The 24707-nt window shown below is 42.0% G+C and overlaps 1 protein-coding gene across 50 annotated transcripts in view; it reads left to right on the top strand.

Moving 5' to 3' along the window:
- The window catches only part of TENM3 (teneurin transmembrane protein 3), a 1278808-nt gene that overhangs the window by 1188103 nt on the left and 65998 nt on the right, over positions 1-24707 (top strand). For 27 of the 50 annotated variants that reach the window (XM_083630968.1, XM_083630934.1, XM_083630945.1 and 24 more), the window contains 5 exons: positions 132-233; positions 411-605; positions 2607-2807; positions 6488-6673; positions 24646-24672. In XM_083630968.1, coding sequence (XP_083487094.1) covers positions 132-233; positions 411-605; positions 2607-2807; positions 6488-6673; positions 24646-24672 — 711 coding nt within the window. The remainder of the gene's footprint in view (positions 1-131; positions 234-410; positions 606-2606; positions 2808-6487; positions 6674-24645; positions 24673-24707) is intronic. The other 23 variants (XM_083630939.1, XM_083630936.1, XM_083630932.1 and 20 more) reach the window with 3 other exon arrangements.

Here is a 24707-nt window from a genome sequence, read left to right as displayed (position 1 = left end):
AGCACGCACACTCCTAAAAGTGTCTTAATTTGCTATCATTTACAAGTGATTTAAATAAGAGTTCTCTTCTGTTTTTGCTAACTGCTGTGATTGCAGGGTATTAGAATTTCTCTTCTTACGGTTCCTTTCAGAGTCTGTGGTGGAATGCCCCCGCAATTGCCATGGAAACGGAGAGTGTGTATCAGGATCATGCCATTGTTTTGCTGGATTTCTGGGCCCTGATTGTTCAAGAGGTATATAAATTGAATTCCTTTCTTAAGTCAATACAAATACAGAACAGAAATACAAGTAGTTACTAGAGCAGCAAGAAAAAGAAACTGAAGTACAACTTGTTGTCTAGATGTTCCTCTGCTTCTAAAGCTTGATTGAAAAGAATTGCGTTAAGTCTTCTGTCATGTTTTATTTCACAGCAGCCTGCCCAGTATTGTGCAGTGGCAATGGGCAGTACTCCAAAGGACGCTGTCTTTGCTACAGTGGCTGGAAAGGGACAGAGTGTGATGTGCCTACCACCCAGTGCATTGACCCTCAATGCGGAGGTCGTGGGATTTGCATCATGGGCTCTTGTGCCTGCAACTCTGGATACAAAGGGGAAAACTGTGAGGAAGGTAAATATATAAACATTTACTTAGGATTTGACTGTAATTCTTCAGAAGTGCTTTGCTACACTATTATGTTCTAGGCCCTAAATATAATACCAAATAAATGCAGATGCTAGCACATTTTAGATTTAATGAAAACATCTCTTTTATATGCATATCATTCACATTCAGAATCTTTCAAGCATATTAAACATAGGATTTAGAAAATCTTTCTTGGACTGTAGACTTTAGTTTCCTTAACTATTGAATGTGTAAATACATTTTAATCTCTTAGCTTGTGAGCTTGATCTTCTTTGTTACATCACTGAGCTAAGATGATGTAGGAAAGAAAAAAGATAGTTTGACAAAAGACTCAGTATTTTCACATAGTAGAAGAAATTGCATGTACTGAAAATCTCCTACATAAACTACATTCCTGAAAGTGCTAATTCAAATCCTTCATGTTGAAAAACAGTACAGAATTTTTCTGTTGTGGTGGTGTAAATAACTATGATAGCCTTTCCTCTGTGCTGATATTTTTTCCAGATGGAAAAAAACCACACGTTTCCATTCTCAATCAGATTGATTTTATTGATCTGCACATACAAAGTAATACAATTAAGTCTCTGGAATTAAATTTTCAGACCATTGACCCTACAAGTGTAACGTTTTATTGAGTCAAATTGCTAAATTAAATCTCGTCAACTAAAGCACATTAAAGTGAATTAAGAAAGATAGAGGGTATGCAAGTCATTTATTTCCTAAACAGGCTGATGGTGGTACACAGCTGTCACAACACAGGAATAGCAGAGTCCACTAAGACAGTCTATTCATATGCATGGTCTTTGGGCAACAGAACCTCCCCTAACTTGTATTCATTTCAGTAGCTACCTTCAGATGATTTCAAACCTGTTTCCTTTGTTCTGAATATTGCAGTAAAGCCATCTTCACTCTGCCCTGGTATAACTCAGAAGATTAATTCATAAAGAGTATTCTTACTTTCTAGCTAATGACCAAATCTGTATATAGTATGCACATGCACATCTCTATGCTAGAACAGGGAAAGCCCTATTTTCAACAAGGTTTAAATTTTGGAACAAACTAAGCAGCCATAGTAAGAGAAGACATGATAGAGGTGTATAAAATTTTGCATCTCCCTATCTCAGAACACTAGACCTTGTAGATAACCAAAATAGCTGAATGTTGAACTATTAAGAACAGAAACAGCACAAAGTTAAACTATGGAATTAGCTTTCACAAGAAGTGGTGGTCACCAACTTGGCTGGCTTTAAAAGAGGATTAGAAAAATTTGTGAGGATAAGGCTACTAGCCATAATGTTTATGTTCTTCCTCCACTATCAGAGACAAGTTGCCTCTAAATTCCCACTGCTGAAAATCACAAGTGGGGAGAGTGCAGTTGCAGTCGGCAGCTGCCTTCAGGCCTTCCATGTGCCTCTGGCTTGTTGGCTAGTTAGGCATGGAACTTGCAGGTATTAGAAAATATGTAGGCACATATATTGGGAATGTAAAGGGGAATTCTAGCTTCTAAGGCTGCAATTCTAGCCATGTCTACTTAGAAATAAGTTCCATGAATTAAGTGGGTCAGTGGGGTTAGGATGGCAACCTGTTGCATTTTGTTTTGTTTGCTTGCCTTTATGATTTGAAGCTTGCTTTTTTTAATGAGAGCTAAAATAATCATCATTTTGTGTTAGTAAGCCCTGTTCTGCAGCCCCTGCCACAATTACAGCCAGGTCTTTTTCTAGACCTTCTGATGATTAAAGCGTGTACCTCTATTGGTTTTTGCTGCTGCGTTCTGTTAACTTGTAGTTAAAGTAAAAGGAGCATAGCGAGGAATTGAAGGTTTCTTCTGCTTTGTACTCTCTCCTTTTTCAGAGCCTAATAGGAGCATTATACAGATCACTGAATTGTTGTGCTTCTTTACTCATGTGTAAGAATGAATATACTGTAGCCTAATTCATGGGAAATAACGATACAACTCATAGATGCAAAACTGTCTTCCCGTTTCAGCTGATTGTTTAGATCCAGCCTGTTCAAATCATGGTGTGTGCATCCATGGAGAGTGCCATTGTAATCCAGGATGGGGTGGTAACAACTGTGAAATTCTGAAGACTATGTGTCCAGACCAGTGCTCTGGCCATGGCACGTATCTTCAAGAAAGTGGCACATGCACTTGTGACCCTAATTGGACTGGTCCTGACTGCTCCAATGGTAAGGACTTTAAAAAAAAAAAGAAATCTGTTTGCTTTAGCTGTTAATATTGGGCAATATTCTAGAATGATATTATATTTAGGTCCCAGTGTAGCTAAAGGCTATAAGCAATGCAAGCAAAAAACATGTAGGAATACTTAACTGAAATTGGCCATACAAGGATAGCAGATTGCCATCACCAACACTTGATTCATTTCATTTCATTCATATATTTCCACACCGCTTTTTACCCACACGAGTCACAGAGCAGCTGACAAACAATATGTAGCAGTAACATTACAATTGCAACATAAATCATATAGAATAATTAACAAATCATCAGTAAAATCATTTCATTTATTAATACGGGAGTGAGCCAAGTTCACATCATGTATGCCTGACATTTTGCATAGACTTGAAGGTTTTCTATTAAACAAGCCTCTGCAAATTTCTTCTTCACTCGAAGGATGGTAGTGCAGTCCTTTTGCTGAGGTACCAGCCTGCAGCACTATAATAACATTAATATTGTACCTTGTGATGTCGCAGTAAGTCAGTGGTAGCACCTTATGATGCTTAATGTTTATTTTCTGGCTTAGCCAGTTTCTCTCTCTCTCTCTCTCTCTCTCTCTCTCTATATATATATATCCATTCATATACAACCAAGTACCATTTATGCTCCCACCAGATGGTGACTGCTGAGTTTACCAAACAATAATGCTGCCAGGGTCCTACAATGGCACTATTCTTTGGTAGGCCCTACAGCCTGGCTGCAGGAGTGTTGGTGGCATGACTGCCAGAGAGTGACAGAAGCTGAGGGTAGCAGTGCAGTGGCAAACAGGCCAAGGGTCAACACCCCTGAGAATAACTAGGCAGACATTAGTCACCACAACATTCTTTTCTTTATTGTATTGTATTGTATTATATTGTATTATATTATGATATCTTTCACCATAAGGGTAAAGGTAAAGGGACCCCTGACCATTAGGTCCAGTCGTGACCGACTCTGGGGTTGCGATGCTCATCTCGCTTTATTGGCCAAGGGAGCTGGCGTACAGCTTCTGAGTCATGTGGCCAGCATGACTAAGCTGCTTCTGGCGAACCAGAGCAGCGCACGGAAACGCCGTTTACCTTCCCGCCGGAGCGGTACCTGTTTATCTACTTGCACTTTGACGTGCTTTCGAACTGCTAGGTTGGCAGGAGCAGGGACTGAGTAATGGGAGCTCACCCTGTCATGAGGATTCGAACCGCCGACCTTCTGATGGGCAAGTCCTAGGCTCTGTGGTTTAACCCACAGCGCCAATTAGTTTGCTCCTTATTCTCCAAATGCTTCAAATAACCTGTAGATAATCAATATATACATGTTCCTAATTAAAAAATTGTTTTGTTAAGATTCTAAGAGAAAAAGGAAAAGTTTTTTTGCTCCATCCAAAGGTTTAGCGGGGGGGTGGGGGGGAGACGTTTAAAATCAACTTTGCTTTCCTCTGTCTTCATCAGCAGTTTGTCCATTAATTAGCCCTCCAATTCCTCTTCAGTTAAATTAACTCTAATTAATAAGTTCATTACAAAGACTGACGCACCTTGCTTAAAGCAAGTGTGCTAGAAGCTGATAAACACCTCCACTCTAATGAAAAATTGATTAGATGGAAGACAAAAGGTGGGGCCTCTGAAATAAACCTTTTCCTCCCAGAGCAGGGTTGATATTTTGAAGTTTTGAAGTTAATCCATCCAAGATCTCATAATAAATAAATACATCATTTAGTTCAAAGTAGATATAAAAAGATTATATGAGAAACTCTCTTGGCTCCCACACCTTCTAGCGCATAAAATGTGTCACAAGTCTTGATAGTATGTTTAATGTTCTACAGCTCTTTGAGATACAGCAATGACTTCTCAGGGGAAGGATCCTTTTCAGCTTTTTTATTATTACATTCCTATTTCAATATCTATCACAAATAATTTCTGATCTTTGTTTCCAGAATTGCTTTTTCTGCTGTTTCTTTCTTTCAGGAGACAGAAGTCATATAATATGCTTATGAAACATCTTATGGCTGTGCCAGCTTTGTTCTAAGAGTCTTAAACTATATCCCTTAAGCTATGTTTTTCCTTCTCATATTAGCGCCACAGAAAACTATTCTCTCAAAAAAAGAAAGAGAGATGAATGCAAACTGTAATAGACTGGAGTATTATTTCACACCTTGTATTCAGCATGAGAATAAAGTGTTTTATGTAGCTTAGAAAACACTTTATTATTTTAGCAATCACAGTGCATTTTCACAAGACGAAAAATAAGGAACTGAATACTGTAGATGAAAAGTGACCAGCCTACCTCCCACATGCGGCCTTTCCCCTAATTTCATGCGGCCCTTGGCCTAATGTCATGCAGGTAACAAGGATGGAGATAATGGGAGGAATGAGGATGGCAGAGTGGGAGAACATGGCAAACAGAGTGAAAGAAAAAACAGGTGGCTTCATCCACTTTTGGCCCAACCCTACCCACCGCTTGCATGTGGTCCCCAACAGATTACCCCTGAGGATATGCGGCCCTCCACAGAAAAAAGGTTGCCCACCCCTGCTGTAAATTATGGGTTAAATGGTCAGTTGATACTGTTTGGGGTTTTTTGCCTACCACATAGCAGTTGTCACAACCAATCTGGCAGTTAGGGCATTGGGTTGGATCCTTAGTCTAAGCAGGAAGGAGACTGGGCGTCCCAGCCCCCACTCCAGTGGATCAGGGTACCCTGTTAGAGGGGTCCTAGGGGCAGTGCTTGTGTCCAGATGCCCAGATGTAGGTCGTAGGGTGATACTTAACCTAGAGGCGACCCTGCCAATCAGTCATCCAGCAGTCGGGTTGGATGGTTCTGGATTCACTCCCAATGCCTATGCCAAAACTACCCAATCAGAACACAAGATATTTTGGGCTCAAGGATAGACACCCACATACAAAATGCATCTATCTTGTGTTGATGTTCCACACAAAAACTATACTTACTTGTGGACTTGGGAGTGTAGTTACATCAAGTTGCCACAATAGGGCAGAGAGTAGGAAAGAGCTTTATCTCAGTGCCCTTTATTTCAACAATCACGAGGATCTCAAGAATGGAAACACTTAATTTCAAGGTTACATGAAATAATACATTAGACTGACAATTTCAGGAACAAAAGTGCTGGAGATCATAGAACGGAAATAGACAAAAGGAATAGCTGTTTTTACTCCCTTAATGGAAGACTTCAGGCTTAACACTGGTAGAATCAAAACATTAACATGATATTGTTGTATCTTTATTTTTCTGTGGGTTAAAGCAAGATTTTCTACTGTAGCTACTATTAGTTTTCAGTGCATATGATCTCAATGCTCAGTAAGAATATTACATAAATCCTCATATGTGTAAGAACAGGTGAGTCTTAAGATATATGTGATTAGGAAATCTAATTTTAAAATACTCAAAGCTAACTGAAGAAAAGCTGTGGTAGATAGTCATCACTAAATCTCCTGGGCAACTAATAGAGCATTAGCTAAGATGTAGATTCCCCATCCTCTTGAGAGCTTCCTGAAAATGCTTTTATAGTAACTTTTTAAATTACATTTTCAAAGGGTTTGCCTTCCTCTGTGATCAGGTTGGATCAGGAATTTGGCTAATTATTGTGTTCTTTCTCCACCCCCACCCCATCGTCCTTTCTCCTGCTGTTTTTTTGTAATGCAGAAATCTGTTCTGTTGACTGTGGCACACATGGCGTCTGCATGGGTGGGACTTGCCGTTGTGAAGAAGGCTGGACTGGCCCATCCTGCAGTCAGAGAGCATGTCACCCTCGGTGTGCTGAACATGGAACATGTAAAGATGGGAAGTGTGAATGCAGCCAAGGCTGGAATGGCGAGCACTGCACCATTGGTAGGCTAACTGTGCTTTAATATTATTCTTCAATACTGAACTTAAAAAGCCAGAGGTCCTGACCTTGTCTGAATCAGAAATTTAGCACTTTGAAGCCTGTTCCTTCAAATGGAATATTTTCACTTGTCAGTTTGTCTAAAGAAATTGTTACTTTAAAAAAAGAAGAAATGATTATATGATGTATCATCAATCCTTTATCTCACCCCAGATGGAAGGGGCAAGAATCTCTATTCAATTTTTTCTTGGTTTTCTCTACACATAAGTTCACTGACTCCAATGATAACTATTTTAGTATTCTTCCTAATCAATGGATAAATCAGTTCATTTCTACCAGCTTTTCTGTTTTTAGCTTGTAGTCGTGCATCTCATTTCACCTTTATTAACAAAGGAAACTAAAGAAACATTGTACATGAACATAAAAGCTGGTTTGTTTGCCAGGAAATCTAGCACCCTGAAAAATTTTTTGTTGAGTTTTGTTAGCAGGCATAATGAATTATTTAACATTTCCACAAAGCTTCTGTTTCGACAAATTGAGCAACTTGCTGACTTTTAGCACTTCCATTCATAGGTTTGTTTGTTTGTTTTGCAAGCTAGAGCAGAGGCCCTATGTTTTTGTAGTACAAGACTCATTTTTCCTTTACATCCTGCATATTATATGGATATAAAAGAAAGATGCCTTTTTTCTTTCTTAAAATTTTCTTTCTTAGAATTCTGTTATGTTTCTTTTCAGAAACCAGTCTTTGACCAAATAACCTTTGATATCTAACTAAGTTGGATCCATGATAAGTCATTAAAGATCACAAAGAGGACAAATGAAGGAAGACTTTTCATAGTGATCCTTCACATTTGTCTCCATATTTCCTGCTCCTTTTAAAAGTCTATGGTAAAATGAATGTGGGAGACAAAGCCTATCGCTAAGCTTTAGCTTGTCAGCTTGTAATTATTCAGCAAATCACTCTTCTGTTGGCCTCACCGACCTACATGGATTACAATTATATATGGATGAACTGTTCTTGCACATTTTTTTCCAATGTATTAGACACAACAGGGTTTTTTTCATCAGCATTGGGAAGGCAGGGGGTTCGACTAGATTTCAAAACTATGCGTTGCCTGTGTATTTATTGCATTACTGCTTTTGCAATAATACATTCATTGTTTTGGATATTTGTTAAGCTTTTAAACATTAAAGTGGTTTGGGGAGGGCTTCCATTTTCCTGCAATGACTGACTAATTCAGCAACAGTTCTAATCCCATATATATCCAGTTTCCCCTTATACCTAGTCATGGTTCCCAATAACTTTCAGTCTCACCAATCTCTTTAAACCCTAATCGATGGGGACAGAATTGCAGCCTGCAGCTATGAGAATAGCTATGCCAAAATGGATTAATGGATTAATTTTATTATAAGTATACTTTGAAATTCCATTTACCAATTTTAAACTTATAGAATACCAAATTTATTCATTTAATATTGGTGCTAGAGTGTATTTATTGATGACAACAACACATAAAAGCTGTCTTGTGTAATATATGCATGCATGTATGTATGTTACAAGAGTAAACTATAATTTCTTACACATGCAGGTCCTGCTATCCACTCGCTATGCAAAAATTAACTTATCTGAATATAAAGAATTATGCCCAAACCTTGCTGTACACTCTGCAGGTTCAGATATCTGAAGAGCGGGAGTCTGCCTACTTTCTTGTTTGTTTGTGCTTTGATGTTTGGCTGCAGACATTTTTAGACAGAAACTGTGCAGAGAGGGAGGGAACAAGATCAGACAAATTGGCGAGCAGGAGAGATCAGACAGATCAGTTTTTGTTCTTTGGGAGAGACATGCTGATTGGCTGCAGCCATTTTAGGAAGAAACCATGGAGACAGATCTGACAAATCCCCAATTACAAATGTTCCCCTAGGAATCAATGGAAATTGTGGACTCGTTATGCAAACGCTCGCCTAATGAACAATTTCCATGGAGCATATACTATGTTTGGTAAACGGAAGCTGTGTGTATAAATAAATACAATGATAGAAAGCTTGAAAAGAGAAAATGGGTAGAACCAATGAGTTGGATCTCAGGATTCCATTCTTCCAACGAAAACAGTTTTCCCCCAACAGAATTGGTATTTTGGATCCAACCTTCTGTCAGTACAGATAAAATAATGTTAGAGAAAAATAAAACCTGCATAATGACAACAAAACAAAGTGTATTGCACCCAGCCCTTGTGGTACTCCCAGTAAGTCTGTGATCACTATCCAATAGCAGTAGAAAAAGGAGTCTACAATAATTGTCAAGAGGAATAACTTACACCACCTATATTTCTGAGAATCTTTGTAACCCTATTACAGGGTTCAAATGGGAAAAAGGGGAAATAACACAATGCAGCATAATAATTGCACCATGTGCGTTTGTACAGCAATACTTACTAATCGTACAATCATGATGCTTAATAAAACAAGATACAAGGTGCAAGATTGAAATTCTGTCCAGATTCCAAATGGTTTAGTCTTGTATGTAGTGTTTAACAGCTAATTCCCCAGCTGTTTCATTTTCAAATTTTCACTGATTGGCTTCCTAAATCTCACATCAGCCTTGGTGTTTAACAGAGGTGCACTGACCAGCTTGACTACATTTTTTTTCCTGAACAAAGCATGTCTTTGTGATCATTAATGATCTTGCTTTCCAATGTAGTGAAGAAATAAAAACAAATAGCAGGTATTTCGTAGCTTAAAGGAATTAGGATTTCCCCTAGGCCAGATTTCCATTTGAATTGCCTGCATCTACATGAAAATCAATGTAACTCAATAAACAGCTTGGTGTTTAAAGCACTATTAGCAGAGAACACCTCAGAGGACTACCTTTCCTTAAACTGGAGAGATGGGATTTTTGGGGGGCTTCTAAATATGTGCCCTGCTGAATACAAATAGAAAGAGTAATTGAAAATTAGGTGGGAAAGAAATTAAACATTTTCAAAAACTAATAGAAGTTCTCAGTGGAAACGTGCATCAGATGCTTCCTTAAACCTATGTTTATTGATAGTTTGCACATCGTAGAGTTTACTTCTCACTAATATGATCAGCATGCACTTCCTCGCTCTCCAAAGTTGAGAACTTGTCCATTGTTCAGAGTTACATGCCAGGAGAACTGCAAGCTTTTCACATTTTACCAAGTTAATAGCTGTGTTAACAAATAGCTGTGTGAACCCTTGTGAGCATACATTCGTAAAAGTGAGCAGAACCTCTCCTTGTTTTCAAGTCCAAAGCTCATCTACACGCATCAATTCAGACTGGCCTGAAGATCATCTGTCTTAACAGCCTTCTTCCTACTGAGTGCAGACGTGGGAGGCATTGGAAACCAGTGCTCTGTAACTGTTGAGATCTTAACCTAGTTTTAATATAGCTTTTAACTGGATCTAACTTGTGTGAGCATCAGTTCAGAAGCAACAAATAATAATGAGTGGAGTCTGTAGTGGTTGGTGCTCATTGGGACAGGTAGGGCAGAAGGTGGGAAGGCCAGGCAGTAGGTGGTGCCAGAGACAATGATGGGCAGAGCCAACTTATTATTGGTTTGTCCTTCTCATCCTCCTTGCTGAGTTCTACAGGTGTAACACTGAGACTAAGGATGACACGCATTACACACCCAGCCCAGCAAGCAGCAAACTTTGAAATGGGCCCAAGGCTGGGCAGCAGTTGTCTCCCAGTGGCTCGATCTTTTGACCTTTCATCTTTGTCAACCTAGAACTAGGATAGCAAAGAAAAATGGGTAAGAGCTGGCTGTACTTGGGATATGACAGTGGACTGACCATTCTGCTCCTTACTGGTCCCACTTAAGATTGCCTTCATGGAAAGATAACTCTCTATAACGCTGGTCCATGTGGAACTGAGAATCAGGCACTAAAATAGACACAATGAATTTATAGCTTTCAAGATGTTGATGCAGCCACAATTTTTAATATCCTTGGCTATCGGAAGCTGGAGCTGGAGTTCCAATAGCATCTGGAAAGCTACAAGTTCTCCATCACTGCGTCAAAACCTGCTCGACAAAACTTACTGATAAAGTACATTGTACAATTCAAAGAATGCTGTAATGTTTTGAATGGAGGGACCCATTCTGTATTGCTGTTTCAGTTAATGTATGTAGATTGAGTTGTTCTGTTGAACTGAATGCAGATACTGGATTCGGTCACTAGCATTTTGTGGTATTTATATGCTTTTGTATCCCATTTCCAGGGCTAGTGCAAGACTTTCTGCCACCTGAGGCATACTGGCAGCTGCCACTGCCCCAGCATGTTGACCTGCTGCTGTTGCTTTTGCCACTACATCATCAATAGCAACACAAGTGTGCCAAGGCTGACCAGAGTCATCTCATCTGACAAAGTCTTGTGCTGCTTTGTTGGCATAGCAATAAATACATTTTTAACTTTAGGCTGCATTCGCCATGGCAATGCAGGGATCATGCAGGCACTCTCAGAGACCACTTTATCCACAATGACTCACTCTGAGGAGGAACTGTTCTTCAAAGTGAGGCATAGGTTATCTAGAGAGCCCTGTAAGAATTGCTGCTGAGAGCTTTGCTGCAGCTTCACACTCCATAGCAGACAGTGGAGGGAAGGGGGAGCTGGTGGCAGCACTGACCCACAGTCAGTGGCGTAATGGCACTGAGAGTGTGTCTGGGCTGGGACACACACACACACACACAGAGAGAGAGAGAGAGAGAGAGAGAGAGAGAGAGAGAGATTGACAGGCCCTCTCCATCTGCCTGAGACAAAGGTCTCACTGTGGCTAATGGGTGGACCAGCCCTGACTATTTCAGAATAAAGTAAATTAAGTTCTCTTTCTAAAATAATTATAGGATGCAATTGGACATGTGATGAAGTATCAATGAGATCAGCTTATAACTAAATGCAGAGTTGTGTGCTTAACTTTAGGTCCATGTAAGTTGCATTGATTCACACCCAACTGAGCAAGAGTGTAAAGTTGGAAGGGAGATTGTTAGCGATAGGCTATTGTTTTTGCAATTTAGCTGACACTTATCTTGGGTAAATTAAATAACTGTGATAGGAACACTATAAAAGTGAATGCTTCACCAGCTGCTTTGCCATTAAACGCATTTAGTCGAATGGAATTAGCAAATAATTACGTTGGTAGGAATCTACTATATTCAAGTGTTGTATTAGTGGCTCCAATTAAAAAGCTTCATAATTTTTTTCTTTCTATACACATTATTATTGTTAGGTAATTTACATTGCAAATTAGAAAACCTGCATTAAAATTCAGCTGCATTCTGATTTGTCAACAGCCCTTTTGAAATAAATCTGTAACGTTAAATATGGGTGAGTAAGACCATCTGTTTAAAGAACTTGCCTGCAGCTCAAACACTTAACTCACGAGAGGCATTACAGCTGTTTAATTGTTATGGTGTGGAAACAATGATCGTTCTGTCCAAAATTAATATTTATATACATATTCATGTGGTTCAAAGTAAGTGGTATAAATGTGAGTGTACGCCATTAAGCATTCAGAGAAGAGATGGAGTTAGGCTTTGGTGATATTTTAACCTGGCTGGGAGACATGTATATTTTAACCTAGTCTCAAATGGATGGGGGCAATAAGCATATCGTTAGTGGAATGCATCTCAGCGTATGAGGAAAACCAACTTAAGGAGACATGAATAGTTATCTGGGACTTCCCTGAGTTCTCTGTTTCCTACAAGAAGGGTAAGCTGTTTAGAATGAATTGACCTTTGGATTTGTGGAGCTAGGCAGAAAGCAGTTGGAGACATCTAGTAGCAGACTAGTCTGGATTACTTGAATCCTGTTTTTTGCACCTCCCATCAATTGGGAGGCAAAGTCAGGATTATTTGTACTGAATTGCTGGGCTCATGGAAGTACAGAGATTGTGTACTTATCAAGTCTGTGGGGCAAGAAGGCAAAGCTGGGTGACTAGGGGGCTTTTTGAAGGTTATGGCTCCAGGGAAGACTATTTGAAACTGAAAGCACAGACAGATTTTAGAATAGTGAGCTACTGCTGGTTCAGGCCTAATGCAACAGAACCTGTAGCTTCTCAAGCAGCCTATTGTTTGTTACTAGATATATCTTGCTAGATGAAGCTGCTGGAAGTTTGTTCTCCTGCACGTTAACATCAAAAAATGGTGTGAGTAATGGCGAGATTTTAAAAGCTTGTTTTAAATGGCACTATAAATAAGACAGGCATTCTGTGCCATGGTGCCATGTACATATATGATTTTACATGGTTTTAACAAGGTACATAAATAGCACTTAGCTGCCTTCATACTAATAGCTAATTAGCAGTTAAGTAGTCCAAAGTCTACTCTAATCCTATTTGAAATGTTACAATAAAAACATAAATGCTCTTACCAGATTTAAATGGGGAACATAGAACTTTACACAAGTAGTTAAAAAAAAAAAGCCTGCACGAAGGAAGTTTGTAAGTTTTAAAATTGCAGACGTGCTGTGAAGACATTGAAGTTAGTAGCAGCTATTGCACAGGAAATTGATAGATATACGAGAGGACAAAATGTTCAAAGAATACAGCTGGTCTGGCACTCTACAAGCTATGCAAGAAAAAGTGCAATCTATTACAATTGTAGGTTCAAATTCAGAATTATTCTTACTTCTGCAGAATTAGAAAGTGAAGAGTAAGCATTCTCTGTGGGAAGAAATAAAGGCCTCTGTCAGCACAGAACTTTGAACACTTCAGAAAATGACAGTATTTTGATAATAAAAGAGAAGACTTGGGAAAACAGAAATACCATCTGTCAATTCTGAAAATATTAGGTATTGCATGTGAAACTGAAGATATTATGTGACTGAATTTACAGCAATGTGACACTAATTACAATTAATGTAGACAAATAGTTTCAGTTCAGGCCTGCGTGGAGGTTATGAAAGATCGCATAACTAAGCGTAGCTACTGCTACATACTTGCACAGTTTTCTACCGCAGAGTTACTCTGCAGTCATGTTAGGATATGCTGATATCAGCTTCCTAGTTTTCTGAATGTTTTAACATTCACGCAGATTGCACTGGAAAAATATGTTCATGGATGTCCACACTAATTTAAGCAGGTTGCTACGTTTCTTTTGAGGAAAGCTTGTCTTATTTTCTTTCTTTTCCTTCCTTTATGATAATTGGTTTCATGACTCTTTGGGCATTAAGCAGAACTGTCACAAGGAGACTGCCTCCATCCTTTCTGGTCAAGTCCCAAATGGCATTAATTGTAGGGCTACCACAAGGTTAAAGGAAATATAGTAATTAATTTTCAATAATGGTTTATTTAATGCTTCATCACAAAACTAATGCTCAAGCCCTAAGCAGCTTTGCTGGCCTATTTGCCTTCAATCACAAAGCAAAATCCTCACCACCACACACAGCGGCACATGTCACCCTAAGCATTTACAGTCATACCTTGGATCCTGAACGCCTTGGCTCCCAAACAATTCAGCTCCCGAACGATCAAAACCTGGAAGTGAATGTTCCGGTTTTTGAACAATTTTCGGAAGCCAAATGTCTGGTGTGACTTCCGATTGGCTGCAGGACGCTCCTGCAGCCAATCAGAATCCGTGCTTTGGTTTCTGAACATTTTGGAAGTCTAACAGAACGGATTCCATTCGACTTCCAAGTTATGACCGTATTTCCTAGTTAGCACTAAAATCCATCTCTAAGAGTAATCTCTGTGTCTGGTATTCTTTTTATCTCCTAGGACTGCAATCCTTTGACCTGGGGTCGCAGAATACATCATGTAGATAACTCCATGATTGGAGAGCCAATATAGCTCCCTCTCCACGTCTGTAGCAACTTCTGTGGCCCTAGCAATGTTGGAGCTCTGATATTGGTGGAGCAAAATATGTTAGAGTGGTTTGGGGTGGGGGAGTGTTTCAGAGGACCAGGATAAGGCTTTGGGTCCCCTTTGAAACCAAAGGAGGAAATTCAGTTTCAAATATTAGAGAGGTGGGACCTTAAGTGACTCTGAGGTAGCTGAAATATACTCAGGAGTCTCCCGTTACTTGTTCCTTCTCTACCCAATCCTGTATCATGCAGTAGGTTTCTGGTACTAAATTACATCTGGTGATAACTACTGCCAAAACATCACCAAGAATATTCATAGTACAGTGAGCATAACAACCTTTGTAAGTTTTCAAGGCTAAAAATTACGAAATTTCTCCAGTGCATCAGTCATTGTGCCCAAATCTGAGTATGAATTCACCAGCTTGTGTTTCATGGAATTAGCCATTGGAATTTGTGTCGCAGCTTTGCCTGCAAGTTTTATTTAAATTTCATTTTAAGTGGTAGGGAGGCATTTTTAATACCGGGTCAATTATTTTACCCCTAGCATGACATCTTAGCTTACAGTCATGTTGAAAAGCTGTGCGCAAAACAGGATAGTTAGTATTTTTCTTTTTTATTCTAGCCCTAGACAAGAAAGATCATGGTAAGTGAAAATATGTCGTAAAGGGCATGAATAAACTAATATGAATATGAATTTGTTATACTGCATTGAAAATTATGTCACTGCTATAATCCTTTATGACAGGGTAATCAGTAATAAAACAGTGCAGTGAGTACCAATTAAGGAACATCAAATCACTGAGCATGCTGTTCATGCTGATTTAAACAGGAGATGATTGGAATAAATGGATTTAATATATACTTTTTTGCAGGCTGTAGCTATTCTGTCATATCTACAGGAGCTAGCATATGAATAATCTAAGGGGGATACCTACTTATATCTCTAATGGAAGACTAATGAAAAGCATTAAATTTTAGAAAGCCTGCATTAAGACCTGTTGTTAAAAAAAAACATAATAGTAAATGGGAATTTTCCTGCCAGCTTTAATAGTTTATTGCTGGAGAAATTACAATGGAGATGAATAATTTTTCTTCTTGTTGCTATGCTTGTTTTCACTCTGCAGTTTGTTGATATTCCTTACATTAGTTGATTACAGAAGCTATTAGAAATCTTTTAAGTAATCTTATGTGAATCCTAATGTATTCCCACCATGCCTTCCCACAATTATTGTCAAATTTCTTAATAGTACTAAGCCAACAAATTATATAATTCAAAATTTGTCTTATTTCCACCATTGTCATCTGAGAGATTTTCTTAAGAAGCTGTGAGGCTCAGGGGTTTTTTTGGGGGGGGGCCGAGATGCTCATATTTTTCGAAGGTCTGAGCTTTTGCTAGCAAAGCAACTATATTTTTATAGTGAAATTTGAAATTTTATAGTAAAATTTCATCCAGGAGGAAATGATACAGAGTGGAGAAGTAACAGGCACTACATAATCCTTTCTCTGCCTGCTTCTCAGCTCAATATCAAACTACCTTGAGCTATTTCCACACCAGAGTTACAGAAATGTGTTTAACTGCTCTGTCTCTTTTCCATTGCACATCACCCTCCCACAAGCATCATTTTTCTCGGGAAATAAATGGGATTCAAGTTTGTTACGCACCAAGCCTAGTTTTGCCCTTCTGTTCTCTGAGTATTTATTTTGGTATGGAGCTGTTATTTATGTACAGTATTAGCTATATTTATACTTCCACCAAATTTATGTTAATTATTGTAAGGGTGGTATTCAACTAAGTTTTACTCAGAATAGACCCACTGATATTAATGAACACGACTAAATTAGGTCTATTAATTTCAGAGGGTCTGCTCTGAGCAAAGAGTAAGTTTTGGAATATTGGTTGCAATGCCTTTGGCCATGGTTTTCATTTCCTCTCCCCCATTTCTAATACTGGAGCTCCTGACAGACGCTAGGCATGGCAAACGAGGAGAGAGAAGCCAATTGGCAGATGATGATTGCATTGTATTATCTTCCTTTCTAGTCTTTATTCCCCATCTCCCATCACACTCCTTCCAACCCTTTTGTACCATTGTCTTCAAACACAACTTAATGACTTTTCTTACACATCTTCTCCTTCCACCTCCTCTATCTAACCTACCCTTTTCTCCAGTCCAGATACTCCTCTCTGTTACCTACTCACCAGTTAGCTCTATAAATGCTGTAAGATTCCCCTGTTAAATCCCACCCTAGTCTTCCATTTCACATATTCCCTTCAGCAAGCTACCTCTATACTTAGAATGTTTCCCAATGGGGGACTTAATATTGCCAACAGGTTGCTCAGATATCTCACACACGCAGGTTGTTGGCAACAGGTTCTTTTAACTTACTAGATTTTCTGTGGAAAGGATAAATCTAAATGAAATGATACACCAATGATATCATGTGGACACTGAAAAATTTGTGTGCATGAACACTCATTCCCTAATGAACACCATCCTGGAAGTACCCATGCTGTTTTTCTCCTCCCTTCCACCTTCCCACATCTTTCCTTAAATTCACCTCCCAAATGCATGGTTTCCTTTTTCACTTATCCTTTCTATCTGTGTTTTGCTCATAGATGTCCCTATGTTCCACACTGGGTCCTGTACGATTCCATTTTATTCTTCCTTCCTATTCAGTGCATACACTGAGCCACTAATGGTATGGACACATGGAGCCATCAGTACAGATGTACATGACACATAACTTTTATCTTTCCGTATAGTCTGGTTCAAATCTTTCAATCTGCATGTAGCTATTGTAAATTGCACAGGGGTAGCCATGTTTATCTGCTGCAGCAAAAAATCTGGGAATGTTTCTGTTTTTATTGCTGTGTACCAATTGGAAGCAATGGTCAGGTGTGCTTCCTGCCGGCGTCATCTAGGTACTAGTACAAAGCTTTCCAGACTTTTCATGCTGGTGACAAACTTTTTAGACACACATCATTTCACAACACAGTAATTCAGTTTTGCTAGTAAACCAGAGGGTAAACTAACCACTTTCCAGCCCAAGGAGGAGCATGGGCAGCATTTATGCCACATGCCTACACACAGCCACAGCAGCCACAGCAGCCACAGCCACACACAGCCACAGCAGACACACTAAGGTGTCACGACACACAATTTGGAAAGCTCTGATCTAGTAAGATGCCAACTTGTCTCCTAAAAGAAGTGAGTCACCAACCACATTTCACCTGTGCTACAATGTCTGCCTTCTGTGCTCAGTTCACATTGCTGATCATCACTTACAGAAATCTATGTTTGTGCCTATCACACCTGAATATCCCATCGTAATCTCCCTTTAAGAGATTTGCTCATCAAGTTAAGATTCCAGGGATGCACCAAGCAGTAGCATTCTCCATGGTGCATCGAAAAATAGGCAGTCAGAAAGAGTACAGACTGGAATGGCACCAATTCACTCCACCATCTCATCCTGCATAATGTCACTAATGACTCTTACAAAAAGGGAAAACCAGGTTCAGCTTCACTGATATTATCTTAGAGTGAATTCACACGTGCTGATTAAAGCTACATTTGGTAAGTGTTTCAATGAAACTACCTTCGTAGATCAGTCGATACATGCTACGCTAGGCTGTTGCCACTGCAAGTTGGCAGTAAATAAGCTACTCACATATTGTCTGCTATTTTGTTGGTTTGTTTGTTTTGTTTGATTGACAATTGATATACTCCATCAGTGATTCCAGGTGCTTTATAGCATATTTAAGCAAAACAGTGCACTACTGTCAGGGAACTGTCATCTGAGACGAAGGAGGTGAAAGGGCTCATGGAGGGTGAGAGAGACCACTCAGCGGAGGAGGGGACCAGCAGGGGGAGAAGTGGAGTTCCAAGGGAAAGTGAGTCGGAGGGAGAGCTCAGAGATACTTCAAGCGAGAACAGTGGGGGGGTTTCAGGACCTCCCGTAGGAACACCCACTCCTCGGCGGAAACTGTCACGCCGAGAGTCCAGAAGACGTGTTTCCGTTAAGGAGCTTTTATGCTGGAAGAAGTTCCGTAAACGCCCACTGTCCGATTCAACGAGCGATTGATGGAGCCACGCTTAAGGAGCTCCATCACAGACAGAGGTTTGGGAACTTAGCCAAACTCTGAGGGATCAGGATTTTACGCACAAGCAGCTCATCATCCCATCACAGCAATCGGACAGTCCCTGAAAGCAGCTTGTGCAGAGAGGCATCATGAGTGACCCAGCCGGAGCCGGAGGAGCAGGAGGAGCTGGAGAAGGTCCAACTCTGGAAGAAAGGTACAGAATGTTGGAACTCCAGCTAGCAATGCAAACGGCGAGGCTAGAAGAAAGGAGGGCGCAGGATGCAGAAAAGGCAAAAGGCGCTACACTAGCAAGAAAGATGCCAGGAATGGTGCAGAAGTTTGGGGGGGACCCCAGGAACTACCAAGCCTTTAGGACAGAGATGCAGTATGCTCTTGAACTGCAGTTTAATGACTTTCCCGATGAGGCATCGCGAGTGGCGTTTGTGATTGGCCATCTCGAAGGAGGGGCGAGAGACTGGGTCAGGCCCCTGATGGCAGGGAATAGTGACATGCTGAAGGACGCGAGGAAGTTTTTTCGCGCCATGGATTTGATGTTTTCCAGCGAGATTGAACAGGGACTGGTACGCAGACAATTGATGGCTTGCAAACAGGGGAGCCGATCGGTTCGTGAGTACTGGACTGAGTTTACAATGTTGATACATAGATTGGGGTGGGACCTATCGGCGGAACCCATTCAAATGCTATTTGAAGAGGGGCTTTCTTCGGCGGTGAAAGACGAACTTTCCCGGGCGCCCAGGGCGGAGTCTATGGACCAGCTGACCAAATCAGCGCTGACCATTGGAGCGCGCCAGGAGGCAAGAGCCTTGGAGAAGCGGGAGGGGAAAGGAGAGCGTTGGAGGGATTTCCGCATTCCAGAGATTCCAGAGCCAAGTTTCCCGCCCGGAGAGCCGATGGAAGTTGGAACAGCGCGCGCGCGCGCAGTTTCAAATCCCAGTGAAGGGAGGAAGAAGGAGGGAAAGAGCGCCAAGAAATGTTACCTCTGCCAGCAGCCAGGTCACTTTGCCAGAGTCTGCCCGCAAAGAAAGGAATGGCAAGGGATGGCGGGGGCTGTTGGGGGAAAGGAGGAGGAAGTCCAGGAGCCAGTAAAAGCCAACGCCTGTCTGCCTCTGTCAGGGCACTGCAGACAGGCCAAGGAGCAGTAAAAGTGCCCACTCCGGAACCTCCAAGACCAGCCCTCGTAATAGAGGTGTTGCTAGAGCTGGCAAACGGATACCCACTAAAGACCAAGGCGCTGTTAGACTCAGGCAGCTCCTGTAATTTTATGAGCAAGGAGTTTGCAGCGGAACACCAGATACAGACACTCCCTTTAAGCAACCCCCTGCAGGTCACCACGATCGATGGGAGGGAGCTGTTGGGGGGAGAAGTTAGCCTACAGACCGTCCCAATGGTTATGAGGGTGGCAAGGCACACCGAAAGGATAGCGTTCAATGTAGCCACCCTGGGAGGGGCGCCAGTCATTTTGGGAATGAGCTGGCTAGCGTTGCATGACCCGCTAGTGGGCTGGCATCAGAGAGTGGTGTCCTTTGGGTCAGGACATTGCCTGGAACACTGCAAAGAGGGAAAGGTGCCAGAAGGGGCAAAAGCCTCCATAGCAGGGACGGAAGTGGCGAACAAAGGGAAGGTGCCCAAACAATACGCTGACCTGAGCAAGGTCTTCAGCGAAAGGGAAGCAGATAAACTACCACCGCATAGAGACTTTGACTGCCAGATTAATCTGGTCCCTGGGGCCCAGCTACCCGTGGGCAAGCTGTACGCCATGTCAGACAGGGAAATGCAGGAGTTGAGGGAGTTTATTGACAAAAACCTGAAGAGAGGTTTCATCAGAGAGTCCAGAGCGGTGGGGGGCAGTCCAGTGTTTTTTGTGGACAAAAAAAACACGGATAAACCGAGATTGGTCGTGGACTACCGGGCCCTGAATGCCGTGTCAGAACCAGTGACTTTCCCCATGCCCAGGATTGATGACATTTTGACCAGGGTGAGGAAGGGAAAGATATTCACGAAACTGGACTTGAGAGGAGCGTACAACCTGATACGAATAAAGAAGGGGGATGAATGGAAGACAACGATGTTCACCCCCCTAGGGGCTTTCGAATATCTCGTTATGCCATTCGGATTGCAATCAGGCTCCGCCTGTTTTCAATCGCTCATGAACCATGTACTGGGACCTTTGCTCTACAAGAATTGCGTGGCATTCCTCGATGACGTGCTGATATATTCGGAGAATGAGGAGCAGCATGTGAAGGATGTCAGGGAAGTGCTGAGCCAGCTGCAAGCAAACCAGTTGTGGGTGAAATTGGAGAAGTGTCAGTTCCACACCAAGGAGGTGGAATTCCTGGGGTACCGCTTATCAGACAAGGGATTAGCCATGGATCCAGGCAAGGTCCAGGCGGTGCTGGAATGGAAGACACCGAAAACCAAAAAAGATGTGCAAAGGTTCTTAGGGTTTGGGAACTTTTACCGTAAATTCATCAAGAACTTTGCCCACTTAACGGCTCCCATCACGGACTGTCTAAGCAGCAAGAAGAAATTCGTTTGGACGGCAGAGGCGGAGCACGCTTTTGAGGAATTGAAAAAGGCATTCGCTTCGGAAGAACAGCTCCTGCATGTGGATTTACAAAAACCCATGAGAGTGGAAACTGATGCCTCAGACCGGGCGGTGGGGGCAGTGCTGCTTCAGCCAGGGAGCAATAAGTCGGAATGGAGACCGTGTGCCTTCTTTTCGCGTAAGCTGAACAAATCCGAGAGGAACTACACGGTATATGACCGAGAACTACTCGCCATTCACGAAGCGTTCCGGAGATGGAGACACTTACTAATTGGCGCACAGCATAAGGTGCAAGTGTGTACGGACCACAAGAATTTGGAGTATTGGAGAACAGCACGAGTGCTCAACCAACGACAAGTGAGATGGGCCCAGGAGTTCTCCAAATTCCATTTTGAAATCTGCTACGTGCCAGGTCCAGAAAACATCAGAGCGGACGCTCTCTCTCGCAAACCTGAATATTTGGAGGGGGAGGGAGCGCCAGAAGAGAGACATATTATCCCAGAGGACCACTGGGTGTGTGGTGCGGCCTGGGTGGGGCAAAGAGAACTGGTAGAGGGGACGGTAAATGATGAGTACGCCCAGGATAAGCTCAGAGGTTTAAGGAGAGAGGGAGAAGACCCCGGAGGTTTTGAAGAAAGAAACGGGGCATTGTATTACAAAGGGGCACTATATATACCCGAAGGGGAATTGAGGGGGAGAGTACTCAAACAGTTGCACGACAATCCCACAGCGGGGCATTTTGGGCAACACAAGACCATGTGGTTGGTGACCAGGGAGTTTTGGTGGCCCAAGGTGAGGGAGGATGTACGGGAGTATGTGAGAAGGTGTGACCAATGCCAGAGAGCCAAAGGAGAAAGGCGGGCACCAGCGGGTTTATTAGAACCGTTACCCACACCAGAACGACCGTGGGAGGCGGTGTCGATAGATTTTATGACTGATCTGCCCAAATCCCAGGGGAAAACCGCCATACTAGTCGTAGTAGACCAGTTAACTAAGATGGGTCACTTTGTAGCTTGCTCACATGCAGTCACGGCGGAAGAGACAGCGAAATTGTTTGTAGAACATATTTTTAGGCTGCATGGCGCCCCCTTGAGGCTGGTGTCCGACAGAGGGAAACAGTTCACGTCCAGATTCTGGAGGAAGCTTATGAGCTTGTTGCACGTAGAGGTCAACTTTTCGACTGCCAGGCACCCTGAGACCAATGGGCAGGCGGAGAGGGCAAACGGTATCCTTCAACAATACCTGAGGTGCTATGTCAATGACAGAGAAAACGATTGGGTCGAAAAGTTGGCACTAGCGGAATTTGCTTACAATAATGCAGAGAATGTGTCCACCGGGATGAGCCCATTTTTGGCTAATTATGGGTGCCACCCCAGGGCGTTTCCAGGGGAAGGAGGAGAGAGATGGAGTGTTCCGGCCGCTGAACTTTTTGTAGAAGAAATGGAAGCGATCCATCGTCAACTCCAACACAACTTAGAAAGGGCCAAAGAAGAATATAAGAGGCAGGCAGACAAGAGCAGAAGGGAAGGTGAAACAATTAGGGTGGGGAGTCGGGTCTGGCTATCAACCCAAGGGTTGCCGTACAAGGGGGGTTGCAAGAAATTGAGACCCAAAAGATTGGGACCATTTGAAGTCATCCAACAGATCAACCCAGTGGCTTTCAGACTCCGGTTACCGAACCACATGAAACTGCACCCAGTATTCCACAGGTCATTACTGTCACCATACCGGGGGGAAGGTGAAGGGGTATCCACACGGGGGCCAGCCATAGAAGAAAGGGAAAGCCGCAACTATGTGGCGGAAATCATCGACTCCAGGTGGAAGGGGAATCAGGTGGAGTATTTGGTCGCGTGGGAAGGGGAACCAGAGTCAGAAAACACCTGGGTGAAGGCAGAGGAGGTCCATGGCGAGGTCTTGATCGAAACGTTCCACCAAAGGTTCCCCAGGAAACCTCAGCCAGTAGCGAGGTTCCGAAGGGAGTACTTTGGCACCACCGACGATGAGGAGGAACTGGAGGGATTCAGGGAATCGGAGTTGGAAGGAGGTACCGACTCCGAGGAGGAGGAGTACTTGGAAACCGGGAACAGCAAAAGGTGGAGGGAAGTGTTCGAAACTTCGGAAGATGAGGGAGGTTCCTTCAGGGGTTTTGCTCCCTCGCCTCCCGCAGAGGAGGGGAGGGAAGGGGGTGAAGGGGGCCCTGGAGGGGAGGTGGATGTCAGGGAACTGTCATCTGAGACGAAGGAGGTGAAAGGGCTCATGGAGGGTGAGAGAGACCACTCAGCGGAGGAGGGGACCAGCAGGGGGAGAAGTGGAGTTCCAAGGGAAAGTGAGTCGGAGGGAGAGCTCAGAGATACTTCAAGCGAGAACAGTGGGGGGGTTTCAGGACCTCCCGTAGGAACACCCACTCCTCGGCGGAAACTGTCACGCCGAGAGTCCAGAAGACGTGTTTCCGTTAAGGAGCTTTTATGCTGGAAGAAGTTCCGTAAACGCCCACTGTCCGATTCAACGAGCGATTGATGGAGCCACGCTTAAGGAGCTCCATCACAGACAGAGGTTTGGGAACTTAGCCAAACTCTGAGGGATCAGGATTTTACGCACAAGCAGCTCATCATCCCATCACAACTACAATACATAATGTACGGGTCACACTTATATTGAACTTAGCATACAGTAAGTGACTAGAAAATAAGGCACATGGTGTGTAAGTAAGTTGCAGTGTTAAACATTAAGCAATTATTATTTAACCACTGCCCTGTCTTTAAAAAACAGCAGCCAACCTTTACTTGAAATGACAGCTACCTGTGGGGAAAAACAAATAGACTTTCTCTTATTTTATATGTTACATGCTATGTTGTATATATGTATCTGTAACCTTGTTTCACTCTCAAATTTGAAAGCATCTGTTAGTTTCTTCTGCATTGCTAGGTACCGCTGCTTTCAATGAAATAATATAGTTCTGTGTTTTGCATAATTGGCTAAGTGCGCTGAGACAAATAAGTGGATTGCAGAAGGATGTTGTTTCTTTTTTGAAGTAGTGATAATACAGGACAAAATTGAAATACAGTACTTTTTCTGTACAGAATGTCTGAACTGTACACAACTTGGAAATCAAATATATGGTTCTTCAGTTTGGCCAAGCTGTAAAGCTCATGTGTTACGTAACTGCTTTAACATGAACTGAAAATCAAAAAATGCTATGACTTTGGTTAGGTTTGCTCTACATAAAAGACTAGGCATAACAAAAACAGCTATAAAGTAAACTGTAGAGTTTGAAATGTGTTGGTTTTTTAGTCTGAAAACGCATTTTTAAAATGCTGAGTGTTTAATCAAATGATGACTGTATATTTTGCTGTAGAGATAATCCTTTACATTTTTAAACACTGGGAAACTTTCTATGCGATGTGAGATCTCATTTCAGCAAATCACTGCTCTTTCTGTGTGTAAATTCTGAACAAATCCTTTCCTACATTACTCTTCTGAAACGTCTGTCTGTTCTCTTTTTTCTTTTTAATTCTCAAGCTCACTATTTGGATAAGATAGTTAAAGGTACTGTATATTTGCTCTTCCTTGACATGCTTCCA

The sequence above is a fragment of the Podarcis filfolensis genome, assembly GCF_964270895.1.
Source record: "Podarcis filfolensis genome assembly, chromosome: 9".
Classification (NCBI taxonomy): domain Eukaryota; kingdom Metazoa; phylum Chordata; class Lepidosauria; order Squamata; family Lacertidae; genus Podarcis; species Podarcis filfolensis.
This window is presented reverse-complemented; position numbering and strand designations above follow the sequence as displayed.